The sequence below is a fragment of the Lactuca serriola genome, chromosome 7, assembly GCF_051521515.1.
Source record: "Lactuca serriola cultivar US96UC23 chromosome 7, Lser_US96UC23_V15, whole genome shotgun sequence".
Classification (NCBI taxonomy): Eukaryota; Viridiplantae; Streptophyta; class Magnoliopsida; order Asterales; family Asteraceae; genus Lactuca; species Lactuca serriola.
Genome location: NC_136414.1, coordinates 140,409,438 through 140,434,875, shown reverse-complemented (window position 1 = coordinate 140,434,875; position 25,438 = coordinate 140,409,438). Strand labels below are relative to the sequence as shown.

Here is a 25,438-nt window from a genome sequence, read left to right as displayed (position 1 = left end):
TCATTCAAAAGACTATAAAAATAAGTGTGCGAAAAGTTAAAGAAAACTCGGTTGAGTTTTAGCAAAAACTACGTAAAGGAGAATCGAAGTACTCCTCATTATAAAACCAAGGAAATAAAGAATGTCAAAAACATAATTCGTACGAGAAATATATGATTTTTGCAAAATCATTTATGGTATAAAATATGGAGGAAAAATAAAGTCAAAATTAGCCAATATAACATAAAGGAAAGTTGTAGTATTAATCGATAACTACATAAATATATAAAAAACGTCGAAAACGAAGTCCGTGTGTGGAAGATACGTAATTTACAAGATCAAGGAAATCGAGCGTGCGTCACGCGTGACGCGCACGTCTGACGATCGGATTCGCTGAGATTTGGGTGGCGTGGACGAACAGAGGAGTGACATGTGTTAACCTCTGGGTGGAGCTAACGCATTGTGCGTGACACATTCAGATTTAGGTAAGGTCTACGTTTTTTTAGTAAATTTGTTCATCAAATTCTAGGGGTTTTGTTGTTAAATTTTTAGGTTTGTTCATTATCATCTTGCTTACAAAGCTTTTCCAGTATAAATTTGCCATGAAATTAAGTTAATGGCCATTATTTTAATTAAAAGGTTTTCTTGAAATTGTTTCTCTTAATTGTAGCTTGACTTTTATACGTAGAGAACCAAGGTAAGGTTAATGGACCTTTTAATGGGTTGCATATTGTGTGCAAGGAATTTTCTTACTTATGAAATATAAGTCATGGATTTTCTCTTTATAGCGAATTTGCTTACTTATGAAGTTAATTTTCATAATGTTAGAAGCCTACAATCGAACACATTGACAGGAAAAATGCCTTTGGAGCTTGATAATCTTAAGAAATTTAGTCCTTATTTTGAATTTTCCTAATGATTTAAGTCCTTGTGTTGTCTAAGTTGAGAACCTAACTGTTAAATTTTAGGTTCAAGGACATAATGGTCATTTTAAAAGGTTTAACAGCCATGTTGTTAACTTGATCACTTTGTTGCCGTTGGAAAAACTCAATATAAGTTGGAAGGGGTAATTCAATGGAACGGTATTTGCCTTCATAATTCCAGATAAACTAAGAAATAGGGTTCTTATTTTGATTTATGGGTTGGATTTCACTACTTTAGAATTGTTATTGGTTTTACTCCTTACAAATAATTGTTTAGTTTTATGTTGATGTACTCTTGAGAATATCTCACATACCTTTATTGTTAGTTGTTATATAAAGAACCTAGTAAGAATATTATTACTAAGTCTTCTTGACTTGATTTTTTTCTCTAGGTTGAGGTGGAAGGTGAAAGGCTAGATATGCGTAACGTGACCAGAAAGTGAAAGGCTCTTATCCACATTTGATAATCATTGGTCTAAATGCTTCATTCCACCTTACATTTCGTTTTTTTTTAACTAAAAGATGTTGACTAAGATTATGTAATTATGCAGGGAATGATATTGTAATCAGTTGGTGAACACAAAAGGATTGAGAGGAAGCATACATGAAAACTATCCTACGGTATGTAATTTTTATCGAGTGTATTCATAAATGAAAGTTTTTTTTTGCAGTTTAGGTCGTGTACTGCACAGTTTCGTGTTAGTTTTGGTCACTATGCGGTTAACTTTAACAACGATTGTGTTGAATTTGTAAAAACAATGATTTCATTCTTTTTTATAACAAAACTGTTAAATACCACATGGGTCAAAAAGCAAAAAGCAAATTGGTTGATTTGTAAATTTACTATAAGGGTTATTAAAGTTAACTACACATGACCAAAACTCATATCAAACTTTCAAAATGATCTAACTTTAGAGTAAACCTGGTACACGTCGTCAAACATAACACATAATGGTTGTAACATCCCAAAAATACTAGATACAAATTTCATTTTGAAGTCAACCAAAACCATCAAATATTCATATCAAACCATCAAATGTATGTTAATGTGAAAATAGCTATCAGAGTACAATGCTAAAATCATAAAAATGTTGGACACAGGTGGATGCGCTGCGATCATGGGCCCTTCCTTTTCGAACGGAAGTACCTACAACATAAACTTAAACCATAAGCACAAAGCTTAGTGGGTTTCCCCAAAATACCACATATCATACAAGTAACGGGCATCGCCCGATGAGTATAATGAGCCTCATCCTAACTAACATAACGGGCCCACCCAGTGAGTATAATGGGCCTCACACTAACTCGCATAACGAGCCCCGCCTAATGAGTATAGCAGGCCTCGCCCTAACTCGTATAACGGGCCCCTCCCAATATACAAAACATGAAAGTATCACACAAACAACTAGCATCCTACAAACATAATCCAGTGGGTGGGCATTGGTGCCTTCGATCCACGAGTATAATGGAGAGACTCGACTCAAAAAGCATCTCTAAATCAACAAGCTCATATGGTCCAAAGACGGTGCAAAACGTCACCTAGGTAAACAAGCAAGGAAGACCCTTAGTCTACCTTCTAAAACTAGAGATTTGACCCAAGACAACAAGTCAAAGGTCAACGGCTAAAGGTCAAGGTCAAAAGTCAAACATTAGCTTCAGCGAATTGCCACGTTATGGCCATACTTGGCCACGTTGTGGCATCGAATTAGGACAAAACAATCGATCCAACCCTAGTTGCCACAGTGTGGTGACCTGATGCCACGTCGTGGGCACTAGGTTCAAAAGAACTTAATGGGTTAAGCTGCTTCCTTCAGCCCCAAGAGCTCCAAGGCTCAGATCTATTCCGAAATATGGTCTAGAAGGATAAAGTTTTCAACTTTCTTCATTAAGTCCATCCAAAAGGACAAAATCTCTAATTCTAGGTACCATAAGGCTAAAAATGGCAAAGAGTCAACCATTAAGCACTTAATCCCGAAGGTCCTTAGTCCAACTTCTCCAAAATGCTTCTAGGACCCTAATGGTCCATAAAAATCCAACCTTTATGGACATTCATGACCCATGCATGTCCTTCTTCAAAATAGGTCAAAAAGGGAACAATATGACCCAAAATCCATGCATGGTTCACATCTTACCACAAGATTTCAGTAGAGATGTCAACGGGGGCAAACGGTGCGGGGATTGCATCCCCCGCCCCTACCCCCGAAATTTTCCTATTCCCCCGCCCCCAAACCCGTTTGGGTTGACTTTTTTTTGGGCGAACGAAGGTGTTATTTAGGCTAAAAAGAAGTTATTTTTGAGCTAAAAGAAACCATTTTGGATAAAAATAGTTATTTATAGCATAATTTTATATATTTAAAATAAAAATATTATAACATCTCAAAAACGTTATACTGTAAACTTAAAAACATGATATTTTATTGAATTTTGGATGTTCAAAATCATTGCGATTACTTATTATATTTTTATAATTAATATATATTAACATAAATAATATATTAACGGGGTCCCCATTGGGGGTTCGGGACGGTACTACTCACCCCCGCCCCCGCCCTCGTCCCCGATTTTTTAAACAAATATTCCTCATTCGGGATCGGGGTCCCACGAGACTTTTTGACATCCCTATATTTCAGATCTATAATATATAACATTCAAGGGACATAAAGAAACCATAAAGTTGCAAACTTTATCTATTATAACCACTCGAACTACTCCAAAATGACCATAACATGCTCCAAAACCTAGATCTATGAAGAACAACACAAAAAGGTTGAAGTTTGAGGACTTACAAAGAGTACAGAAGATGCACACAAATTGAGCAAAAGATTATTTGTTGAATCAAGATGCTAGCTCTTCTTCTTCTTCCTTCAAAACCACACAAGTTTGCTAAAATGAGCATAAGAGTACCAAGGAGGATTAAGGTTAGGTTTATGGGGTTTGAGAGTGATGAAGGTTGAGGATGAGCAACCATATCCTCCCTTTTCAATTAAATACCCGGATAATTATGGTTTAAGACGTCAACGGCAGCCATGTCATGGCCTTTACTTTTCACGTTGTAACGCTTGGTCCATGTATTATTTATTTCTCAATACTTTAGGGTTTTGGGCTAGAACTCGATGAGTTGGGGGGCTCCAACTCGTCGTGTAGAGATTCATTTGGACGCGAGTTTAAGGACTCAACTCGACGATTCGGGGAGCCCCAACTCGACAAGTAGACGCTGGAAAGAAAAACCCTAATTTTCAGGGTTTATGCCCTATTTAAAGGTCTTAAGCCTCATTGTTAGCCTACCTCATCGTCCCTTTGTCCAGAGAAACCCTAGTTCATGCTTTTCCTACCATTTTGAGTGTGTGAGAGCTTAAAGAGTGCATTTTTGGTGTTTGTTTGAAGAAGGCTTGAAGTAGGAGGTGCATAACTGAAAAGAGAGGTTGTAGATCGGGTGTCATCGCTGTTGTGGCAGCCATATTAAGGTATAAAGTTGATACCTTGGTCACTTATTTGCTAGATCTCTTCATGTGGGAGTTTATGGTCATTATTAGCTCATTTTGGGACCATTCTTGGATTTGATCATGTCATGAAGTTATGACTTCAAATCTGGACATCTCATGGCCTCTTTTGAGTTAAAGTTGTCATCTTTATCAAGTCATGGCCTTCCTTTATGCCCTAAACCCCTTAAGAAGCTATGATTGAGTGTTTTAGCCCCCTTAATTGTAACATCCAAAAAATACGACCCAAAAATTTTTGTTTAATAATTACTAAAAACACCATATTAATATCATAAAGTAAAACTCGTACGTCAATATCTCAAAATAATAGCAAGGTATTACGAGGAAACTGTATCAACCACATCTATGAAAAGCTAAAACAACTCCCATGACAAACTGAAGCTGTGGTGTGTGCGATGCCATCAACCCGAGCTCTTCCCTTTACCTGCGGAAGTACCTGAAACCAAAACTAAAACTGTAAGCACAAAGCTTAGTGAGTTCCCCCGAACTACCACATACCACACAATAACGTATAAACGCATACTGGGCCTTGCCCACTGCATTGGACCGAAGTCCAAAAACTGCATCAGACCGAAGTCCGGAACTAACCAGGGCCTTGTCCTCTACATCGGACAGAAGTCCGGAAACTGCATCGGACCGAAGTCCGGAACTGACTGGGATCTTGTCCCCTGCATCAGACCGAAGTCCGGAACTAACTGCATCGGACCGAAATCCGGAATCTGATTGAGCACATCATAACATAGCATAAACATATCAACTAGCATAAACACATAAACTGCATACTGCATCGGGCTGGGGCCCGGAAAACATAGTACATAGATCCTGTCTGAGCCACGAAGGCATCAAATGTACTAAAACTACATCGGACCGAAGTCCGGAAACTACTACTAGCTAAACGGGCCGACATTGTGGCCTTAGAACCGTTCCTACTGGAAGGAAACTCACCTCGTGACGCTGACTGCTGTAATCCTGAATAAGAAATCCCTGACGGCTGCTCCGGCTGCTTCCCAGCTATAACGGGAAATAAATACTAAATCAGAATAGGGATTCCTCTATGGGTAAAATGACCATTCTACCCCTATCCAAACCTTAATTCCTTCTAAGTCCATCTATGGCCCCACTATAGGCCCACTAATGGCCCAATTTGCTATATTGGGCCTAGAATCCTTTTATTGGGCCTTACTCAAGCCCAATACCAAATCTTTGGTCCTTAGCATCTGAATTCTGATGGGCCATAAAGGCCCAAGGGCCCTAAGCCTGAAACCCAGCCCACACCGAGGCCCAACACTCGAAGCCCAAACTAGTGGCGTACGCGGGGCGTACACCAAGGTACGCTAAGCGTACTGGCTGGTGGCCTGTATGCGACGCATACTTCCTTGTACTCCCAACGTACAACCTTGTTAAGCCAACATTTCATTAAGTGCTTAATAATCCGATCCAGAAGCTACAAATCCAGATCCTAAGCTTATTCAACGACTTAAGCCATAAAGTTGCTTACTTGATGGCTTACAAGTCTCATAAAGGCTCAAACTCTCACAAATAACATTCTACTTCCATAAAACCAACTAGATCTCATGCATGGTTCCAAATAAGCCTCAAAGATCGAAACTTTATTGCTATGGGGACACTTGAGCTTCAAGGATAGCAATCCTAAGCTCCAAAAACGAAGTTGTAAGATAAAGGTCCCTCCTTTGGACCTAAAAAGGTCCAAACTTCCAAAACTCCTAGATCTAAACTCACAAGAGGAAAGTTGAAAGCTTTATACCTCTTTTGAATGCCAAATGAAGGAATGATCCCAGATCTTTGAGCTCAAGGTACTCAAGTTCTCCTTCTTCCACTTCTCTTCTTCTTCTTCTTCTTCACAAAAATAAGCTCAAAGATCAAACACACACAAGCAAGGAGCAAAGGGGCCGAACTAGGGTTTCTCTGGGGTGAGTGACAAGTGAGGAGGCCAAATGGGAGGCTATAATGGGGTTTAAATACATCTCAAACCCTAAAATTAGGGTTTTTCCCCTAGCCGCGTACGCTGGGCGTACACTATGGTACGCTGCGCGTACGCCTCTCATCCACGCGTTTCATTTAAACCTTACGCCCAGCGTACAGCGGGTTATGCCCCGTGTACGACTTATGGTCCAACTACATCTTGGCCCAACAAAAAGCCCACTCTCATAATTAAATCTATTATAGTCCAAAATTTAACTTGAGAATTAAATAAACTTATACCTCGAGAAAACGATCGCTACAAATCTCCCCCACTTGAATCAGACTTCGTCCTCGAAGTCTGCTGCTACTGAATCTGAAAATAGCTTTGGGTAATGTTCCAGCATCTCCTCTTCTGATTCCCACGTCCACTCTGAACCCTTACGGTGCTGCCATTGCACCTTCACTAGCTGAATCACCTTGTTCCTCAAGGTCTTTGCCTTCCGATCCAGAATCGCGACCGGCCTCTCAATATAATTCAGGTTGCTATCAACCAGAATGTCCTCTAAGGGAACAACTGCTGACTCATCCACCAAACACTTCCTCAACTGGGAAACATGGAAAGTGTTGTGGATCTGGCTAAGCTCTGTCGGAAGATCCAACCGATAAGCAACCCGGCCCACCCGGGCCAAAACCCTAAAAGGACCAATGAACCTGGGGCCCAGCTTGCCCCTCTTCCGAAATCTAATAACACCCTTCCAGGGTGACACCTTCAGGAGGACCATATCGCCCACCTGAAACTCCAAGTCTGAACGCCTCCTATCGGCGTAACTTTTCTGCCGACTCTGCGCAGTCTGCAGTCTGCTACAAACCTGCTGAATCAACTCTGTCATCTTGAGCACAACTTCGGTGCTCCCAATGACTCGCTGGCCGACCTCGCCCCAACAAATCGGGGTCCTGCATTTCCTCCCATAGAGCATTACGAAAGGAGGTCGATCAATACTCACATGGTAACTGTTGTTATACGAAAATTCTGCTAACAGAAGATACGTATCCCAACTGCCGCCGAAGTCTAGAACACATGCCCGCAGCATGTCTTCGAGAGTCTGAATCGTCCTCTCGCTCTGCCCGTCTGTTTGAGGATGGAAAGTGGTGCTGAAATGGAGACGAGTACCAATCTCGTCGTGAAACCGCTTCCAGAATCTGGAGGTAAAACGGACATCTCGGGATGACACCACTGAAACTGGCACTCCATGCCGTGCCACCACCTCTCTCACGTAAATATCGGCTAGCTTCTCGGCCGATATACTCTCCTGGACTGGTATGAAATGAGCACTCTTCGTCAATCGATCCACTATAACCCATATGGAATCCACCCCACGCGTGGTCCTGGGAAGCTTAGTGATGAAATCCATGGTGATATCCTCCCATTTCCATACTGGAATGTCTAGCGGCTGCATCTTGCCGTGAGGCCTCTGGTGCTCTGCCTTGACCTTCCTGCAGGCCAGGCATCTTTCTACATACCAGGCGACATCTCGCTTCATGCAGAGCCACCAATAGTCGGGTCGAAGATCTCTATACATCTTCGTTGCCCCTGGATGGATGGAAAACCGAGACTTATGAGCCTCATCCATCAACACTTGTCGTACTCCGCCCCAGTACGGCACCCAAACTCTCCCATGAAGGGTCAACAATCCTCTACTATCATAGTCAAAAGAAGCTACTCGGCCCACGATCCTTTCACACTTCTGCATCTCCTCCTTGAGGCCCTCTACCTGCGCCTCCTTGATTTGCTCCAATAATGGAGTAATCACCGTCATCCTCAAACAAATGTCTCTGATCAGGGCCACTACTGCCTTGCGGCTCAGGGCATCGGCCACTACGTTGGCCTTCCCTGGGTGATAAAGGATCTCACAGTCATAATCCTTCAACACATCTAGCCACCGTCTCTATCTCATATTCAGATTCGGCTGATCCATGAGGTACCTCAAGCTCTTGTGATCCGTGAAAATGGTACACCGGACCCCATAGAGGTAATGTCTCCAAATCTTGAGAGCAAACACCACTGCTCCCAACTCCAAATCATGCGTATGATAGTTAGCCTCGTGGGGCTTCAACTGTCTCGAGGCGTAAGCTATCACACGGCCTCGCTGCATCAGCACTGCTCCCATACCTGTGATCGAGGCATCACAATAGACTACGAAATCCTCTACTCCCTCTGGCAGGGTAAGGATCGATGCCTCGCACAATCTCTGCCTGAGGGTCTCAAACGCTACCTGCTGCTCAGGCCCCCAACGAAACACCACCTACTTCTTGGTCAGTCGAGTGAGCGGTACTGCTATCTTGGAGAAATCCTGAATGAACCTCCTGTAGTACCCTGCCAAACCTAGGAAGCTCCGAATCTCAGATGGAGATCTCGGGACCTCCCACTGCATCACGGCCTCTATCTTGGCCGGATCTACCAAAATACCCTTCTGGTAGACGAGGTGTCCAAGGAACTGCACCTCGCGCAACCAGAACTTGCACTTTGAGAACTTTGCAAAAAGTCTCTCCTTCCTCAAAATCTCTAGCACCTCCCTCAGGTGCTCCTCATGCTGCTCCTGAGTCTTGGAATAAACCAAGATGTCATCAATGAATACTATCACCGACCGATCCAACAACGACCTACATACGCGGTTCATGAGGTCCATGAACGCGGCTGGGGCATTGGTGAGCCCAAACGGCATCACCACGAACTCATAATGACCGTACCGGGTCCTGAAAGCAGTTTTCTGCACATCCTCATCCCTGACTCTCATCTGATGATACCCGGAGAGTAAATCGATCTTGGAAAACCAAGACGCTCCTTGCAGCTGATCAAACAAATCATCTATCCTTGGGAGTGGGTAACGGTTCTTCATCGTTACCTTATTAAACTCCCGATAATCAATACACATACGGTGCGAACCGTCCTTCTTCTTCACAAACAAAATCGGTGCGGTAACACCGTAAATTTCAAAACAATTTTTCGCATTTTATAAAAACATAATACATTCATTATTCATGAAAATTTCATTGTTTAAATCTCAATTCATAACATATATCAATCCCAATATCTCATAACATAAAAATCCCGTGTGTGTACTGATCATGCCGGCGCCTTCCCGCGTACATCACTAGTACCTGAAACACACCACACAGCAACTGTAAGCATAAATGCTTAGTGAGTTCCCCAAAATACTACTTACACACATACGCCTTTCCAGGCCATGACCTTCCGGTCCATGTGTCTCAGGGGACTTCCGTCCCAACCCGGTAAACCTTCCGGTCCTACCCGCGTTGACCTTCCGGTTCACATCACAACTGCCTTCCAGCCCATAACATAAATGCCTTCCGGCCCATAACATAACGCCTTCTGGCCCATAACATGATGCCTTCTGGCCCATAACATAATACCTTTCGGCCCATAACATAATGCCTTTCGGCCCATAACATAATGCCTTCCGGCCCATATCAAACATAGCATACATAGCACATACAAACGGTTAACTTATTCATATACAATGCATACAACTCATAACATATCCGACCTTCCGGTCACACATAGGTACCTTTCCAGGTACAGTATAGTGAGAAGACTCACCTCGTGGGAAGTCTAGAATCTCACGTGCTCGATATCTCCAAATCTCGAAACGACGGCCCAACCCCGCCTAATCACAACAAACACTTTTCATTAATTCATTTCCCCAAGGCTAGACCCTCTCCTTTCCTATCATTCTCAGAAGGGTAAAAGACCATTTTACCCCTCTCATGGCTCAACTATCCTAAAGTTGACCAAATCCTAAAAGTCAACAAAAGTCAACCTTCTGAGGTACGCGGAGCGTACCAGATCTGTACGCTGAGAGTACCTGGAGGCTTCACAGAATCGGGGTATGCGGCCCCTTACGCCGCGCGTACTGGGGATTACGCCCAACGTAACTCCCAGCTTTCTCCTCCTTTTCATTCAGGTCTTAATCGGTTAAGACTTGCGTCCAAAGTCCAGATTTGACTTCTCTAATACGACTTAATCCATAAAGTTGGTGACTTTAAGCCTTTGCATGGTTGTGGAAGTCACCAACACTCAAAACACTCCATTTCCAACCTTAAAAGGTCCATATCTCATGCATTAACAACCTTTAACAACCAAGACTGGATTTTTATCACATAACAACACTAAATGAGCTAGTATGGGATAGATCTCGGCTTCTATGAGGTCAACCACTCAAAAAGCTATGAACTTGAGGACCAAAAACCCTAAAACTTCTCTCTACAAGGCATGAACATAAAAGATGCAAAGCTTGAAACTTTTTACCTTAAAATGAAGCTTCTTTCACTGCTAGACTCGGATCCAAAAGCTTGAGCTCCAACTCTTCCTCTTCCAAGGCTATCACTTTGCTCCAAATGGCCAAGAACACAATACAAAGCCCTCCTAGACACTCCTTTGCTATATGAACGAGATTTAGGGTTTTGAAATGGTAAAGCTCTGGGAAAGGTGGCCAACAAAAGAGCCTTAAGGTTGCTTAAATAGGGAGGCTCAACATATTAGGGTTTCTTTTCTGGACCGGTTACGCCCAGCGTACCCGGATGAAATCCGCGTACAAGTTAGGCGCGTGAGTACGCGCAGCGTACTCCTTGTACGCCCAGCGTACTCACCAACTTAACACCCAACACCAAGGACCCAATATGACAACTTGGAAAAGATGAAGGGTTAAATGGTAGAACCTGAATTTTGGGCTGTTACAATTCTCCCCCACTAGAACTAGACTTCGTCCCCGAAGTCTTACTCCGAAAACAACTCCGGATGCTGCTCCCGCATTTCCGATTCGGACTCCCACGTCAGCTCGGACCCCTTCCGATGCTGCCACTGAACCTGAACCAATGGCACCTCCTTGTTCCTTAGAACCTTGATCTTCTGATCCCGAATCGTGATTGGTTTCTCGGCATAATTCAGGCCCGTATCCACCTGAATATCTTCTAATGGCACCACTGCCGACTCGTCGGCTATGCACTTCCGCAACTGCGATACATGAAAAGTGTCATGAATCTGACCCAACTCTGCTGGCAACTCCAAGCGATAGGCTACCTTGCCTACCCTCGCGATCACCCTGAAAGGACCAATATATCGGGGCCCCAACTTGCCCCTCTTCCTGAATCGGATCACTCCTTTCCAAGGAGAGACCTTCAGGAGCACGAAGTCGCCGACCTGAAACTCGAGCTCGGACCGACGCCTATCCGCATAACTCTTCTGACGACTTTGAGCGATCAATAACCTTTGCCTGACCTGCTGGATCTGCTCTGTCGTCTGAAGCACAATCTCGGTGCTGCCCATCACATGCTGCCCTACCTCTCCCCAGCAAATGGGGGTCCGACACCTTCTCCCATACAATAGCTCAAAGGGCGGCATGCCAATTCTCGAATGATGGCTGTTGTTATAAGAAAACTCCGCCAAGGGCAAATACGTGTCCCAACTCCCTCTGAAATCCAATACACATGCCTGAAGCATATCCTCGAGCGTCTGAATCGTCCGCTCACTCTGCCCGTCCGTCTGTGGGTGGTATGCGGTACTGAAATGCAGCCTCGTCCCCAACTCCTCGTGAAACTTCTTCCAAAATCTGGAAGTGAAACGTACATCTCGATCTGAGACAATCGAAATCGGTACTCCATGCCGTTATACCACCTCTCTCACGTACATCTCCGCCAATTTCTCCGCGGAAGAGCTCTCACTGATGGCCAAGAAGTGAGCACTCTTTGTCAACCTATCCACAATCACCCAAATTGCATCGACGCCCCTCGCGGTCCTTGGCAATTTGGTGATAAAATCCATGGTAATCTGTTCCCATTTCCACTCGGGAACCTCTAACGGCTACAGCTTACCATGTGGACACTGGTGTTCGGCCTTAACCATGCGACAGGTCAAGCATCTCTCTACAAACCATGCGACATCCCTCTTCATACAGGGCCACAAATAATCCTTTTTCAGGTCCAAATACATCTTAGTGGCCCCGGGATGGATCGAGAATTTCGATCGATGAGCCTCTTCCATCAAGATGGTACGCGTCCCGCCCACGAACGATACCCATATCCGATCCTGAAAAGTCATAAGCCCTCGACTATCGGTAACGAATCTCGATACCAGCCCGACAACTCGTTCCCTCTTCTGGCTCTCAAGCTGCACAGCCTCAGCCTGGGCCCCACGAATAGCATCCAAAACCGGGGTCATCACCGTCAATCTCAAACATACATCTCGTAATGGGGCGCTCTCTACCCTACGGCTCAATGCATCGGCTACAATATTAGCCTTGCCCGGGTTGTACAGGATCTCACAATCATAATCCTTGACCACGTCCAACCATTTCCTTTGTCGCATATTTAGGTTGGGCTGATCCATCAAATACTTCAAGCTCTTGTGGTCTGTGTATATCATAACATAAACTTGTATGGGTATTTTGGGGTACTTACTTGAGCTCGGCTGATTGCATGCACCACACCCTTTTTCTCCTTTCAAAATTTTTTTCTTTCTGAGTTCTTTTGCTTTTTTAAAACTGTTTTCTTTCTCAAACTCTTTTTACAAAACTGACTTTTCATTTTGAAAACTTCCATACCAATTCCTTAGTTTGAGTTCAGACACACCCGAGAGTACGTCCGAATCCCTCAAACCAAGGCTCTGATACCAACTTGTAACATCCCGAAAATTCAAGACTAAAAATTTCTTTTAATAAAACATTACTTAAAGCAAAACATCAATCCAAAACATAATCAGAGTATTAATTTCCAAAACACATGTTCGTTATCAGAGTAAAACATTCCCAGGCTGTCTAATCTATGGTGTGTGCCATGCGATCACCCCGAGCTCTTCCCTCCGCTACCGGAAGTACCTGAAACCAAAACTGAAAACCGTAAGCACAAAGCTTAGTGAGTTCCCCAACCTACCACATACCATGCATAACCACATACTGCACATACTGGGTTACGCCCGCTATTCTGGGCCTCGCCCCTACCTCGGGCCTCGCCCGCTACAACGGCCCCGCCGCTCCAGGCCTCGCCTGGCTTCGAGCCCCGCTTGGATACAGATCTGTTTCACTTAGGCCTCGCCTGTCATTGGGCCTCGCCCGCCAACAAATACTAAAACATAAACATATCGCAACAGATACACACTAAACGTACACTACCGAATCCTGTTCTAAAGGCCTCGCCCATGTCCTGCAACTGGTGAGTCATGGAACCCCGTCCACACTCCTACTGGTAATGAGATATGGGCCCAGCCCACACTCCCTCTTTCCCTAACTTGGGCCTCGCCCCTGTTCTGCTGCTAATGAGATGTGGAACACCATCTACACTCTGCTATTGGTGAGGTATGGGACCTCGCCCACACTCACCTCCCTACCAGGCACATACATGTATCACACAGACAACAAGTATAAACTATCACACAAACTATTCCTTGGGCACCCGCCCGCTGTCATTGGACCTCGTCCTGAATATCATACTAGCATACTGTGCCTAGGGCTAACCCCCGGGTCTTCTATTCATAACTACATGGGTCGGCATTGTGGCCTTAGACCCATTCACACAAAGGGAAACTCACCTGCACTTGCTGAACTTGATGATAACCCCTCTAATTGCTGCCCGACAACTCTCTGAACTCCTGCTCCACTAGCTCCCCGAGCTACCAATATCAATGCAACACTTAGGCTAACTGATCTCCAAAAGTCAACTCTGGTTAAAGTCAAAGTCCTGGTCAAAGTCAACCTTCCATGTCAACCCTACTCGCCGAGTCTGGCTACTGACTCGCCGAGTTCATTAGCTCAAAATCCTTTCATCCGTGACTCGACTCGCCGAGTCAGCCCCTGACTCGCCGAGTCTTACCGATTTCCGAGTCCCGACCTATCCAACTCACCGAGTCCCCACTCAACACACTAATCCGAGTCTTAACTCGAAGGGTTTGGGGTTTTGCGACTTGACTTGTCGAGTCTAAGAACAGACTCGCCGAGTCCAAGGCAATCTTCAACAGACTCGTCGAGTTGTTCTTCCAACTCGTCGAGTTCCTGCCTAACTTCAACCAACTTGCCGAGTCCACCCATGTGACTCGTCGAGTCGCTCCAGCTCTTAATCCATGCAGTGGCTTTTCGAGCCAAACAGGGGATCCAACACATAGATCCATACTTCTAAGGCCTATTCCTCATGTAAAGTGGCAAACTTTACGTGTAGCTATGGAGATCTAGGCTCAAAACACTCAAAACTAAAGTTTATGACAAACATGCTTCACCAACATACCAAGAGCTGTTACTTTATGGGATTCTAGACCAAAACAAGCATGGTCCTGAGGTAGCAACCTCATATCTGAATTTCTAGCTCGAAAAGGTTACTTATCATGCCAAGAATGCCCAAAACTCACTCATAAGAATAGATCTAGGTGCAAAGGAGTCCAAGTACTAGTTTATTACCTCCAAATGTTCTGAAATGTCTTCCAAATCCCGGATCTATAGCCCCTTCTTGCACCTCCAAGATCCTTCTTCGTTTTCCAAGCTTTAATGCACTCTTCAAGGCAATAATTAGCTCAAAAACGGATATGGCGGCTAGGGTTTGATAGAGAGGCAGTAAAGGAACCCTAGGGAAGAGAATGAGACGTTTAAATAGGCTCCAAGTCCCGGATTTAGGGTTTTCCTCGTTCAGACCAGACTCGTCGAGTCCACTCATGTGACTCGCCGAGTCGGTCACTTACTCGATAACCCGGATCCCGCTCCGACTCGTCGAGTTCCTCCCTGGACTCGACGAGTTGCCCCTTTTACTTAAAGTTTTCTTTCATTCCTTGGCCTTTCTGATTTTGGGTGTTACATTTTTGGCTTACCAAACACGACAACATAAAAAAGCTCAAAAAATAAGCTAGCTGTGGCGCATCAAACACAGCCTAAGTCAAAACACGTACAGTCCTCTGCTGACCTATGATATCAATTGCGCGCTATAGCATTGCTATAGCACCAATATAGCATTTCGCGGTGATCCACAACCGCTATTTTCAAGTTATCGGTTTTACTTTGCGGTACCGCAATTTGCGCCGCAATTATCCGCTATTCACCGTTATTTGTATCACCGAGATAGTGGCGCTATAGCCACTTTTTCTTTTTCTTTCACATTTGATTACATTTAGGGCATTTAATTAATTTGTCAATGAAAAAGCAACTTTTAGTGAGCCCGATAATTGCATTTTAAAAAGCCCAACATATAACCTAATTAAAATCATTCACAAATCGGTGAATTACAAACCGATCGTGACTTGAATCCTTGATGAATGACGAGGGCTTGAGCTACTGCGATGCTGCCTATGACGAATGGACGATTAACGAAGATGAACACACCTGTGGATGCTTCTTCGGGCCTAGCTCCTTAATTAATCGATCACAGTCCACAAAATACTTGAATTTGGTCTTCACTCTTCAGCCTTCACTACCCTTCAATCGACCTCCACTACTCCACAGTCCATACTCCACAACATCGAGGTGCATTGACTCCCTTCTCCTTTAATCGGCTTCCAAGTTCCAACAGCCAAACAGGTAACAACTAACAACCTAATGCTTTCTTTTCTAGAAAACAGTAAATACTAGAGGCTAGAGACATACACAGTGCGATTTCAAGTTTCAACATATATATTCACTATTCAATGACATTCTCTGATTTTATACATATAATTTTACATATAACTTTACAGTTTACATATATTCCACTGATCAATTTTTACATCTATGTTACATGGAGAATGAAGCTGTTATTCCACTGATTAGTTTCATACAACTTTACAGTTTACATATATTCCACTGTCCATTTATGTTTTTCAGTTTGTGAACTCATGTGAATTGTGGTGTAATCAATTAAGATGTAAGATATAGGAACATAGAACATTAAGTTGTTATTTTGTTAATGAATAATGAGTAATGAGTAATGACATGTGATTGTGAAACATGTTTAATCAATTGTAAATTTGCAAATATGGAAGGGAATTCTTCACATGCTTCTGTGAATCCGTCCACCACCACTCCTACTAATACGAGATCAGATGCCAATACAACTAGTGTAAATGCAAATAAAGATATGGCTTGGGAATGGGGAGTTCAAAAGGATCCATTAAAAAAAAATTGGTGCACCTTGTGTGACAAGAGAGTATGTGGAGAGATCACAAGGTTAAAAGAACACCTCACTCATACGGGAGGAAATGTAGCTGCTTGCACTAAGGTGACTACGGAGATCACCAAGAAAGTGCTTGAATCAATGAAAGAAAAAGATAAGAAAAAAGGAAAGAAAAAGAACAACAAACATACTTAGATCAACAAGTTGTATAGACCTTTCTGAAAATGAGGACGAGCAAGACGATACCCCACAAGTTATAAAAAGAAAGTTTGTAAGTTCTAGTAATATACTGGGTCCTATTGATGATGTTTATAAGTCAGACCATGGGAAAGGAAAGCAAACTACATTGGATAAGAATAATCCGATTAAAGAGAAGTTGAAGAAGGTAGCTTGGAAAAAGATTGCGGTTTAGGCTTATTCAGTAGGGTTACCTTTCAATGTCGTACGTGTGAGGGTTTCCAAGATGCGATCAATGCCATTGGAGAATATGGAAGAGGTAATCAATTTTGTTACCTTTCTGATTTGATTAATGTTAAGTTGTTAACATTTTTATATTTACTAATTTTGTTAATTATATAAATGATAGGTATGCCGGCTCCAAGTTATCATAATATGCGGGTGACATTGTTAAAGGATGTGTTAGAAGATACCCACCAGTTTGTGGATTCGTTTCAACCACAATGGAAGAAATTTGGATGTAGCATTATGTTTGATTTTTGGACAGATGGCAAGCAGAGATCTTTGATTAATTTTTTAGTCAATTGTCCTACTGGTACAGTTTTTCTAAAGTCGATTGATGCATCGGAGCATATACATAATGTTGAATATATTGTGAAGAAGGTAAATGAGGTGATAGCAGATTTTGGAGAGGAAAATGTTGTACAGACAATATTTGTTTCTAATTAGTTATTAGTTATTAATTTTATTTTAAAAAATTTATATCCATTTTATTACTTAAGTTCTTTTTATTTATTATAGTTTATTACAGACAACAGTTCAAACTACAAAGCTGCAGGAAAGATTTTGGAAGAACAACATCCAAAATTATTTTGGACTCCATGTGCAGCACACTGTGTGAACCTCATTGTACAAGATATTGGGAAGAAAGAAGCAACAATCGCGATCGCTTTGACTGAAGCAAGAGCTATTGTGGTTTATATTTATAACCAATGAAGGATTCTCAATATGATGAGAAAGTTGACAAAGAATAGAGAGTTGCATAGGTCTTGTGTAACTAGATTTGCTACCCAGTTTTACACCTTACAGAGTGTCCATGAGAATCAACACCATCTCCAAGTGTTGTTTGTATCTGAGCAATAGAGAAAAAGTGACTTTGCAAAGAAAGCTCCTGGAAAGAGAGTTGAGAAGATAGTAGCAAAGCAATCTTTTTGGGATGGTGTATATTTAGCTTGCCAAATATATGCTCAATTGGTGGATATTGTTCGTTTGGTTGACACAGAAGAAAGACTGTGCATGGGATACATCTATGATGCGATGAGTCGAGCGCAAGATCAAATAAGAAAAAAATCTAAATGATGGGAATAATGACAAAAAAAGATTGACAGGTAGAATTTTGTCTATCATTCAAACAAGATGTAACGACCAACTTCTTCATCCCTTACATTCAGGTATAAATCTTTTACTTGTTAGTTATTAATTTAATTTAAAAATAGTATGCAATTATTTAGTTTTAACGTGTTAGTGAATGACTTAATGTACAGCTGGGTGTTTCCTTAATCCCACAATTTTTCATGGAGATAAATCAAAGAGATATGAGGCCAATAAACAGATTATGACGGTATTTATGTTGCTATTGACCGTCTTGTTCCCGATGAAGATGAAATGATACTTTGAGACAAGAATTGAATCTCTACATTGATTTAAGTGGACAATTTGGATCCCCATCTGCTAAAAGGAGTATGACAAAAGTTGCACCATGTAAGTATAAAAATTATAATGTAATCAAAAAATTTTATTTCTTAATTTTTATTAACTTAGGAACTTTTTTTTTTATAAATTGTAGATATATGGTGGCGTTCTTATGGGATAGATACACCTATCTTACGAAAGTTTGCTATCACGGTTCTTAGTCAAACTTGTAGTGCTTCACCTTGTGAACGAAATTGGAGTACATTTGATAATGTAAGTTTTTTTTTTACTTATTTTTAACAATTATTTTTATAATTATATGTTATAAATGATATTAGCTTGATTGGAACTTCTAACATATGAACTAAAATATTTTAATTCTTTTGTTGCAGCTATATTCTAAGAAAAGAAATTGTCTTTTGCAACAAAACTAAATGAACTTTTATTCATCAAATACAACACAAGGTTGCAAAAGCACTTCATGTCTTTACAAAACAAATATTTGGATCCTATTTTGCTACGAGATGTTGAGGAGAATGATGACTGGACAATACCAACGGAAGATGAGCTTCAAGACTTTGTAGATGGTGGTGATGACCTTCTTTGGTCAAATGTGCAAGAAGCAATGGGAGCGAGTGTAGATGCTCAACCAAATACTAGGAGCAAACGAGAGCGTTATAGAGAGGATGATGGTGATGATATTAGAGATGTGGAGAACAATATTAATGAAGAAGTGAATGCCTTGGATGATGTTGACTCGGAAGCCGAACCCTTGCCATGCGATTAAACTGTATTTGACACTTTGACACTAGGTAACTTCTATATTACTATATTAGAATTTTTAATATTATGTTATGTTTTTCTATCAATTTTTAGGTTTTATGATATTAATTCTATAAAGACTTTTTAGATTTTATGATATTAATTCTAAATATAATATAAAAATATTAAATTATATGTAATATTAAAAAAAACGCTATAGCACCGCTATACTACCGCGAAAACCGCGATTTCAAATAGCGGTCTGTGACCGCTATCAAAATTGTGACCGTGATAATTGCATAGCCGCTGACAACAAAATCTGTTGATTCTATTCCAAATGAAATTACTCACTTATAAATTTGTATCCAAACGTTGCAGAATCCTCAACATTTTTAGAGATAGTTGATTGCAATAAACTCAAAAAGATAAGCAAGCTTATACATATCAAATACGACCTTAATTCCGTATAAAGAATTACATATATTTTGATATAAAGCAGTTGACATTAATTATCCATAGTACATGATCATATATATATATATATATATATATATATATATATATATATATATATATATATATATATATATATATATATATATATATATATATATATATATTTCCTCAAACAAAAAACATACAATAACCCTTATTCCATTGACCTGTTTAAAAAACAACCACATGGAATAAAAATATGTAGGTGTTGATCAGTCGATGTCAATTTACCAAGTATGAGACGAGGGTAGACCTTGTTAAAACAATGCCGTGTAACCGTGTTGGAGGTTTCCTCTCACAAACTTCCTAACCCCAAAAAAGTAGTCCGTCAACAGGGGGATGCATATCTTATAAAAAGCCTTTCACTCATTCTCTCTGTCTGTATACTGAAGATGGCTCAAGCAAGCTATGCACCTTTGTCTTCTCCAGTTTCTGTGATAGGATCTCAGTTCATGGTACCATATCAATTCGATATTATAGTTGATACAAATTCATGCGGAAACCTTGTGATCACTGATATCAACCATAGAATCTTGTTCAAAGTGAAACCATGCGACACATTCTTTCACCATCAGAGAGTGCTACTTGATGTTGATGACAAACCCATTGCTGTGATCCGTGAAAAGGTGATTTAACGCTCAAACTTTAATATGTATATTTTTTTTTCTTGTTTCGGGTTTTAAATAGACTAATATATCTAATATCTTCCAGATCATGACTGAACACCACCGATGGAATGTATTCAAAGGTGACAGTAAAAGTAAATCGGATATAATATTTAGTGCTAAAACACCTAACATGATCCAGATTAAGACCAGTGTTCACGTCTTCTTGGCAAACAAAACCGGTAGTAATAATGTTTGTGATTTCAAGATCAAAGGAAGCTGGTCCAAGAGAAACTGCGCTATTTATGTGGGAGATACTTTAACACCAATAGCCCAAGTAAGTAATTCTCATAGCTTTTACTTGGTTTAATTTCTAGTATACTTCCTTCCATGTTTTCAGTTATGCATGTGTGTATAACTGAAAAGAATGGGTAATTAACTTCATGAACTTAAAGTTCAAGCTGAAACTAATTAACGGACTTATTATTGTAGATGTCTAAACTGCAATCATCCGTGAATGCAAAGTTGGTTGAGGGTAAGTTCATGGTGACCATTTGTCCCAAAGTGGATCATGCGTTTGTGGTCACACTTATAGCGATTGTTGAGGCTATGAAAATGGTAAGCTCTGACAAAAAAAAGAAACTTTTGTTGGGTGTTGGTAGAGGTGTGGGTGGTATTGTTGTTTCTACAGTAATTCCTGCAGTACTTCTTATATAGTAGTACTTGTGTTAGTTGCATTATTTTCTCTATTCCTGAATTCCTTGATGGATCAATGCGTGTATAGATTCATATATAGTTTACCTCGGATATATGATGTTGTATTAACATATTTTCAGTAGTTCTTCCTATTGTTTTAAGTCCCTGCTGTCCACGTTGTTTTACTCTATATTTTTCTTCTTTTCTAGCAGCAAAATGGTATAGAGCAAGATGTGAATGTGTGTTTTTTGAATAGAAAGTAAAGTTTATTATCCAAATAGTGTACAAAATATCCAACCGAAATCTTACTGGACTTCTTCCTAAAACTTGTAATATAGATAGTACCAAAAAAAAGTTAGTGGAGTCTTTTCAAAATGTATCCTAAAGGATGAAAACGTCTAAAAGTAAACCTTCACGCCGGTTTAGAATTGAGAAAATGTGGAAACTGCTACGGAGGGTCCAAAGTGTACTTGATAAAATGTTAAGGGACTTTTTTGCCAAAAACAAAAGTCAGTAAAATGGGATGTGATCGAGGTTGGCCAAAGCATATTGGGTGCAATGGGTATACGTACGTGGCTTGAATTGGGCAATTTTGGTGAATTAATTCACTTGACAGTTGCTAGTAACGACATCAAGCTGAAGAAAGCTTAAGTTTTAAATTAGTTACAAATTCAAAGTTTCAAACGAAAAACATAAACTCACTTCGAATTCGATTTATGTTTTTGGTTTGATTCGGTTTTGTTTGGTAATCACCCGAATACTTAAGTGATTAAGGTTGTTTTAGATACTTAAATATGATTTATTTTCGTTTATATAAAACCGTACTTTCAATATTATATTTTGGCCACGGAGAACTTAACGTATGGACTTTAGCAATGTTCTTTAAATAAATTTCCACAAAATAGTCACTTCACAATTATTGAAATAACAAAGAATGGACCCTCTCGTATCAACAAAAGTATCGTATTAGTCACGTGTTAGAAAATAAAAGTTCTATTTTTAAGGTAACTAATTTATGATCCGTATAAAACGACGTAGGAGATATGAAAAAATATATATAAATATATAACTAATCAATGTTTTTAAAAAAAATTTAATCTATAAAAATATATGTCTAATCTGTAAGTTTATAATGATTAGTTAAAGTTTATATATATATATATATATATATATATATATATATATATATATATATATATATATATATATATATATATAACTTTTTGTATGTGTGGATATTTTATATAACATAAGTATATAATTGTTAATTTAAGCTTATCATTAAAAAATGTTTCCAAGATACGAACGTTGTTTAAAAATTATAATATATATATATATATATATATATATATATATATATATATATATTATATGTGTTAATTTTGCTAAGTTTATTTTTTCATTTAAGAATACTTATTATATGTGTTAATATGTCTCTGAAAAAAAATTCTAATAAAATAATGACTATAAACAATAATTACTTAAAATTACATCAAAGACGCATAGAGTAATTGTTATTCGTTGTTGTACATATGATCCATAGTATTAGTGCCAGAGATATGAAGTTAGTTGCTACCATAGTATTAGTGACAGAGATATGAAGTTAGTTGCTACCACATTGGTCGGCTTGAAACCCTGATACAAATATGGGTGGATCAGAAAGTAGAGCAAAATACAAAAAAATATGAAAACATTCAATCGAACACCGGGTAGGCAGCCGATAGAAAATGTTTGAATCTTTAAGAAGAAATGTATAATTGAATTTAATTGGTTAAAACTATCTGAATGGAGACAAATAAAATAAGTCGAATGAAATCGAAAATGGATTTCTCTGCAAGCTGAATATTTGAACAATGGCTACATCTGAATTAAATGATTTCAGTACATAAACTAAACATTTAAAATCTAAGTGTCCCAAAACATTTTACAAATATTTTTTCTTCACCTGGCAGCTACATAGTGAAAAGGGAAAAGGGAAGTAATATAAATTATCACTATTCTTCATCTGGCAGCTACATTAGTAAAATAACATAGATAATATAGAATTCATAATCATATCCAATGTATACTCCAAGTAATTAACAATAACATACGATTATATAATTAAAAATATAGGTTTTAGCTCTAAAATTTGTTTTTCGGTTTTGTGTTATCCATTTTTCGATACAAAATGGATGAATTTTGGTTCTCTATAAAAAAAAAATAATTTAATAAATTATGTAAAAGTCAAAAGAATGATGTCGTAATTTTAGTTTTGTTTTATTTATAGAAAAAACAAACATACACTCACACAGTAACTGTTAAAGTATAGTGTTGTAATTGGTACGTATTTCAATGTAAGATGGTATAAAATGGAGTTTTCACTGTATTTTCAGAAAAAAAAAAACATACACAAACATTAACAGAAAACAAAAATTACAAATTCATTTTTTTTTCAAAAAAAAATCAATAAACATAGTAACATAGAAACAAACACATGAACATAAACGCACACACATATAGAGACACCTGATACACAATACAATGCGGAAACAAATATGAAAAAAAAAACAATACACATAGAAAGAGAACAATGCAAGAAGAAACAAAAAAAAATTTGAAAGTATTTTTAATAGACTTCTTGGATGAATTAAAATCGATTGGTGCACACTTTGACTGGAATCAAACAGGTGCACGCTTTGACTGAAATCAAAAGAGGGAGACGATAAAAGAAGTTGAATTCCAAACAAACTGATTTCATTTTCGGTTTCGTCTTTTATAACTGAAATAAAAAGGATCGGATTTTAGTCGGTAACATAATTGGAGAATTTTTCCAGATTTCATTGATCAAATTGAATCAAACAAAATATCTATTTTTGAAACAGATAATTTATATAAGTGATTAATATGTGGGGAATTTACGTGCAAAAGTAGAGTACATTCATTTTATATTGGATGTATATTTGGTATAAGATAAAAAAAACTCAAAAAAACTCAAAATATTTAAAAACAAATCCATATCATATTAATTACCAACTAATAAACAATTAAAATTATATATGACATAAATTGTCTATTTGTGAAAAAGCTACATAAATGGTCTATATTAAAAAAATATATTCATAAATGGTCTATATATGAAAGAAAATCTCAAGATACTTTCCGTTAACAAAATGGTTTTTTAAAAAAACAAAAGAAAAAAACTATTGTCTTAATGAGTTCTAATGTAAAAAAACAATAAAACTATTCAATGTCATCTAAAAAATGAATTCACAAAGTAACTATTTTGATAGTACGATGATATTAATAAACTTTTTTGCAAAGTTCAATACTATTAAGTAAATTTGTTTCTAGAAAATAGTCTTGAGCTTCAATATAAAAAAAACTTTTCATATCATCTAAAAAAATCCATAAAGGTAATTTTTAAAAAAATTTCTAAGGCTATATGTGAAGTTTTTTTTTTTACAAAGTTCAATACTAAAAAAAATTTGTAACATTTAAGTTTGGGTAAGTTCCTGTTTTAGTCCCTTATGCTAAATTGTTTTCAATATGGTTCTTTGGTAGTATATGGGGTGTACTTTATGAGTACGCTTAGCGTACTAGCCTCCTGATGATCGTATATCCAATCCACATATGTCCAGTGTATGTGGAGTATGCATGGTGTACGTACGCCTGGGACAAACCCTAATTTTAGGGTTTGTGCCCTATTTAAGCATCTTAAACTCACATCCTGGACATTTTAGACCGACCTCCATATCTTCTAAACCCTAACTTCGCCCCTAGCCTTTGTTTTGGTGCTTTTGAGCTATTAAGAATAATTTTGGTGTGTTCTTGTGCATTTTGAAGTGGTAGAAGGAGACTGAATACTCATTTCTTGGAGTAGAGATTACAGATACAGAGTTAGCATCTTCATTTCGAGCGATTTGAAGTATAAAGTTCTTAGCTTGTCAACTCCTTGTGAAAATCTAGTTTGGGTTTGTTTATGGATTATTTTGGTCCATTTTGGTTTTTCCTTATGAGTAAAGGTTGTTTCAAAAGCTTAGCCCTTAGATCTGGACGTTTTGAGGGTCCCTTATGCATAAAAATGCAAGCTTTATGGTGGATCTTGACCCATGCATATGTTAATGGCTTTGTTAAGCTCTTTTTGAGCTCTTGAGCCCATTAAGCCGTGCATGCTCGTAAAATTGCAAACTTTACGTGATACGTCATCTTTAATGACTTAGCAGGTTAAGTGCTTAATGAAGTGGATTGGCACACTAGGGAATATGCAGGGTGTACCCAGTTGGTATGCTATGCGTACTATTCGCAGTTGGACTACGTTAAGCGTACGAGCTGAGTTCGCCTCGCGAACTCAGCAGATGGGCCTTGGACTTGACGTTTTCGGTATTGGGCCAATGTTTGGGCCTTACTGGATCATCAGACTTCTATGTTGGACTTTGTACTAGCATGTTGGGCTTCCTTGGATTTTAGGCCCATGATTGGTTGGGGCCCAATTTGGAAGATTGGGCCATATTTAGGCCTTGGGTTACCAAGTTGAATTTGGGCCTTCATAGTAGTTGAATCGGGCCTT

General features: G+C 39.3%; 2 protein-coding genes across 2 annotated transcripts; both read left to right on the top strand.

The window, feature by feature from the left end:
* Nucleotides 1–16,324: 16,324 nt before the first annotated feature.
* Nucleotides 16,325–18,765, top strand: LOC145064400 (uncharacterized). The gene is made up of 9 exons (XM_079011862.1): nt 16,325–16,515; nt 16,834–16,958; nt 17,049–17,302; nt 17,441–17,614; nt 18,028–18,090; nt 18,184–18,239; nt 18,348–18,400; nt 18,486–18,604; nt 18,724–18,765. The coding sequence occupies exons 1-9, from the start codon at nt 16,325–16,327 to the stop codon at nt 18,763–18,765; spliced, it is 1,077 nt and encodes a 358-aa protein (XP_078867988.1).
* A 1,097-nt stretch (nt 18,766–19,862) lies between these two features.
* LOC145065043 (protein LURP-one-related 10-like) lies at nt 19,863–21,050 on the top strand. Its single transcript, XM_079012384.1, has 3 exons — nt 19,863–20,214; nt 20,300–20,530; nt 20,686–21,050. Exons 1-3 carry the CDS (start codon nt 19,981–19,983, stop codon nt 20,908–20,910), a joined length of 690 nt encoding a protein of 229 aa, XP_078868510.1. The 5' UTR covers nt 19,863–19,980; the 3' UTR covers nt 20,911–21,050.
* Nucleotides 21,051–25,438: the final 4,388 nt, after the last annotated feature.

Bases quoted from the DNA above. Each gene is read 5' to 3' on its own strand.
- LOC145064400 (XM_079011862.1), top strand. From the start codon at position 16,325: ATGGAAGGGAATTCTTCACATGCTTCTGTGAATCCGTCCACCACCACT. The intron at 18,240-18,347 runs GCCAATAAACAG...CATTGATTTAAG, and splicing joins ATAAATCAAAGAGATATGAG to TGGACAATTTGGATCCCCAT. The intron at 18,401-18,485 runs GTAAGTATAAAA...TATAAATTGTAG, and splicing joins TATGACAAAAGTTGCACCAT to ATATATGGTGGCGTTCTTAT.
- LOC145065043 (XM_079012384.1), top strand. From the start codon at position 19,981: ATGGCTCAAGCAAGCTATGCACCTTTGTCTTCTCCAGTTTCTGTGATA. The intron at 20,215-20,299 runs GTGATTTAACGC...AATATCTTCCAG, and splicing joins TTGCTGTGATCCGTGAAAAG to ATCATGACTGAACACCACCG. The intron at 20,531-20,685 runs GTAAGTAATTCT...TTATTATTGTAG, and splicing joins CTTTAACACCAATAGCCCAA to ATGTCTAAACTGCAATCATC.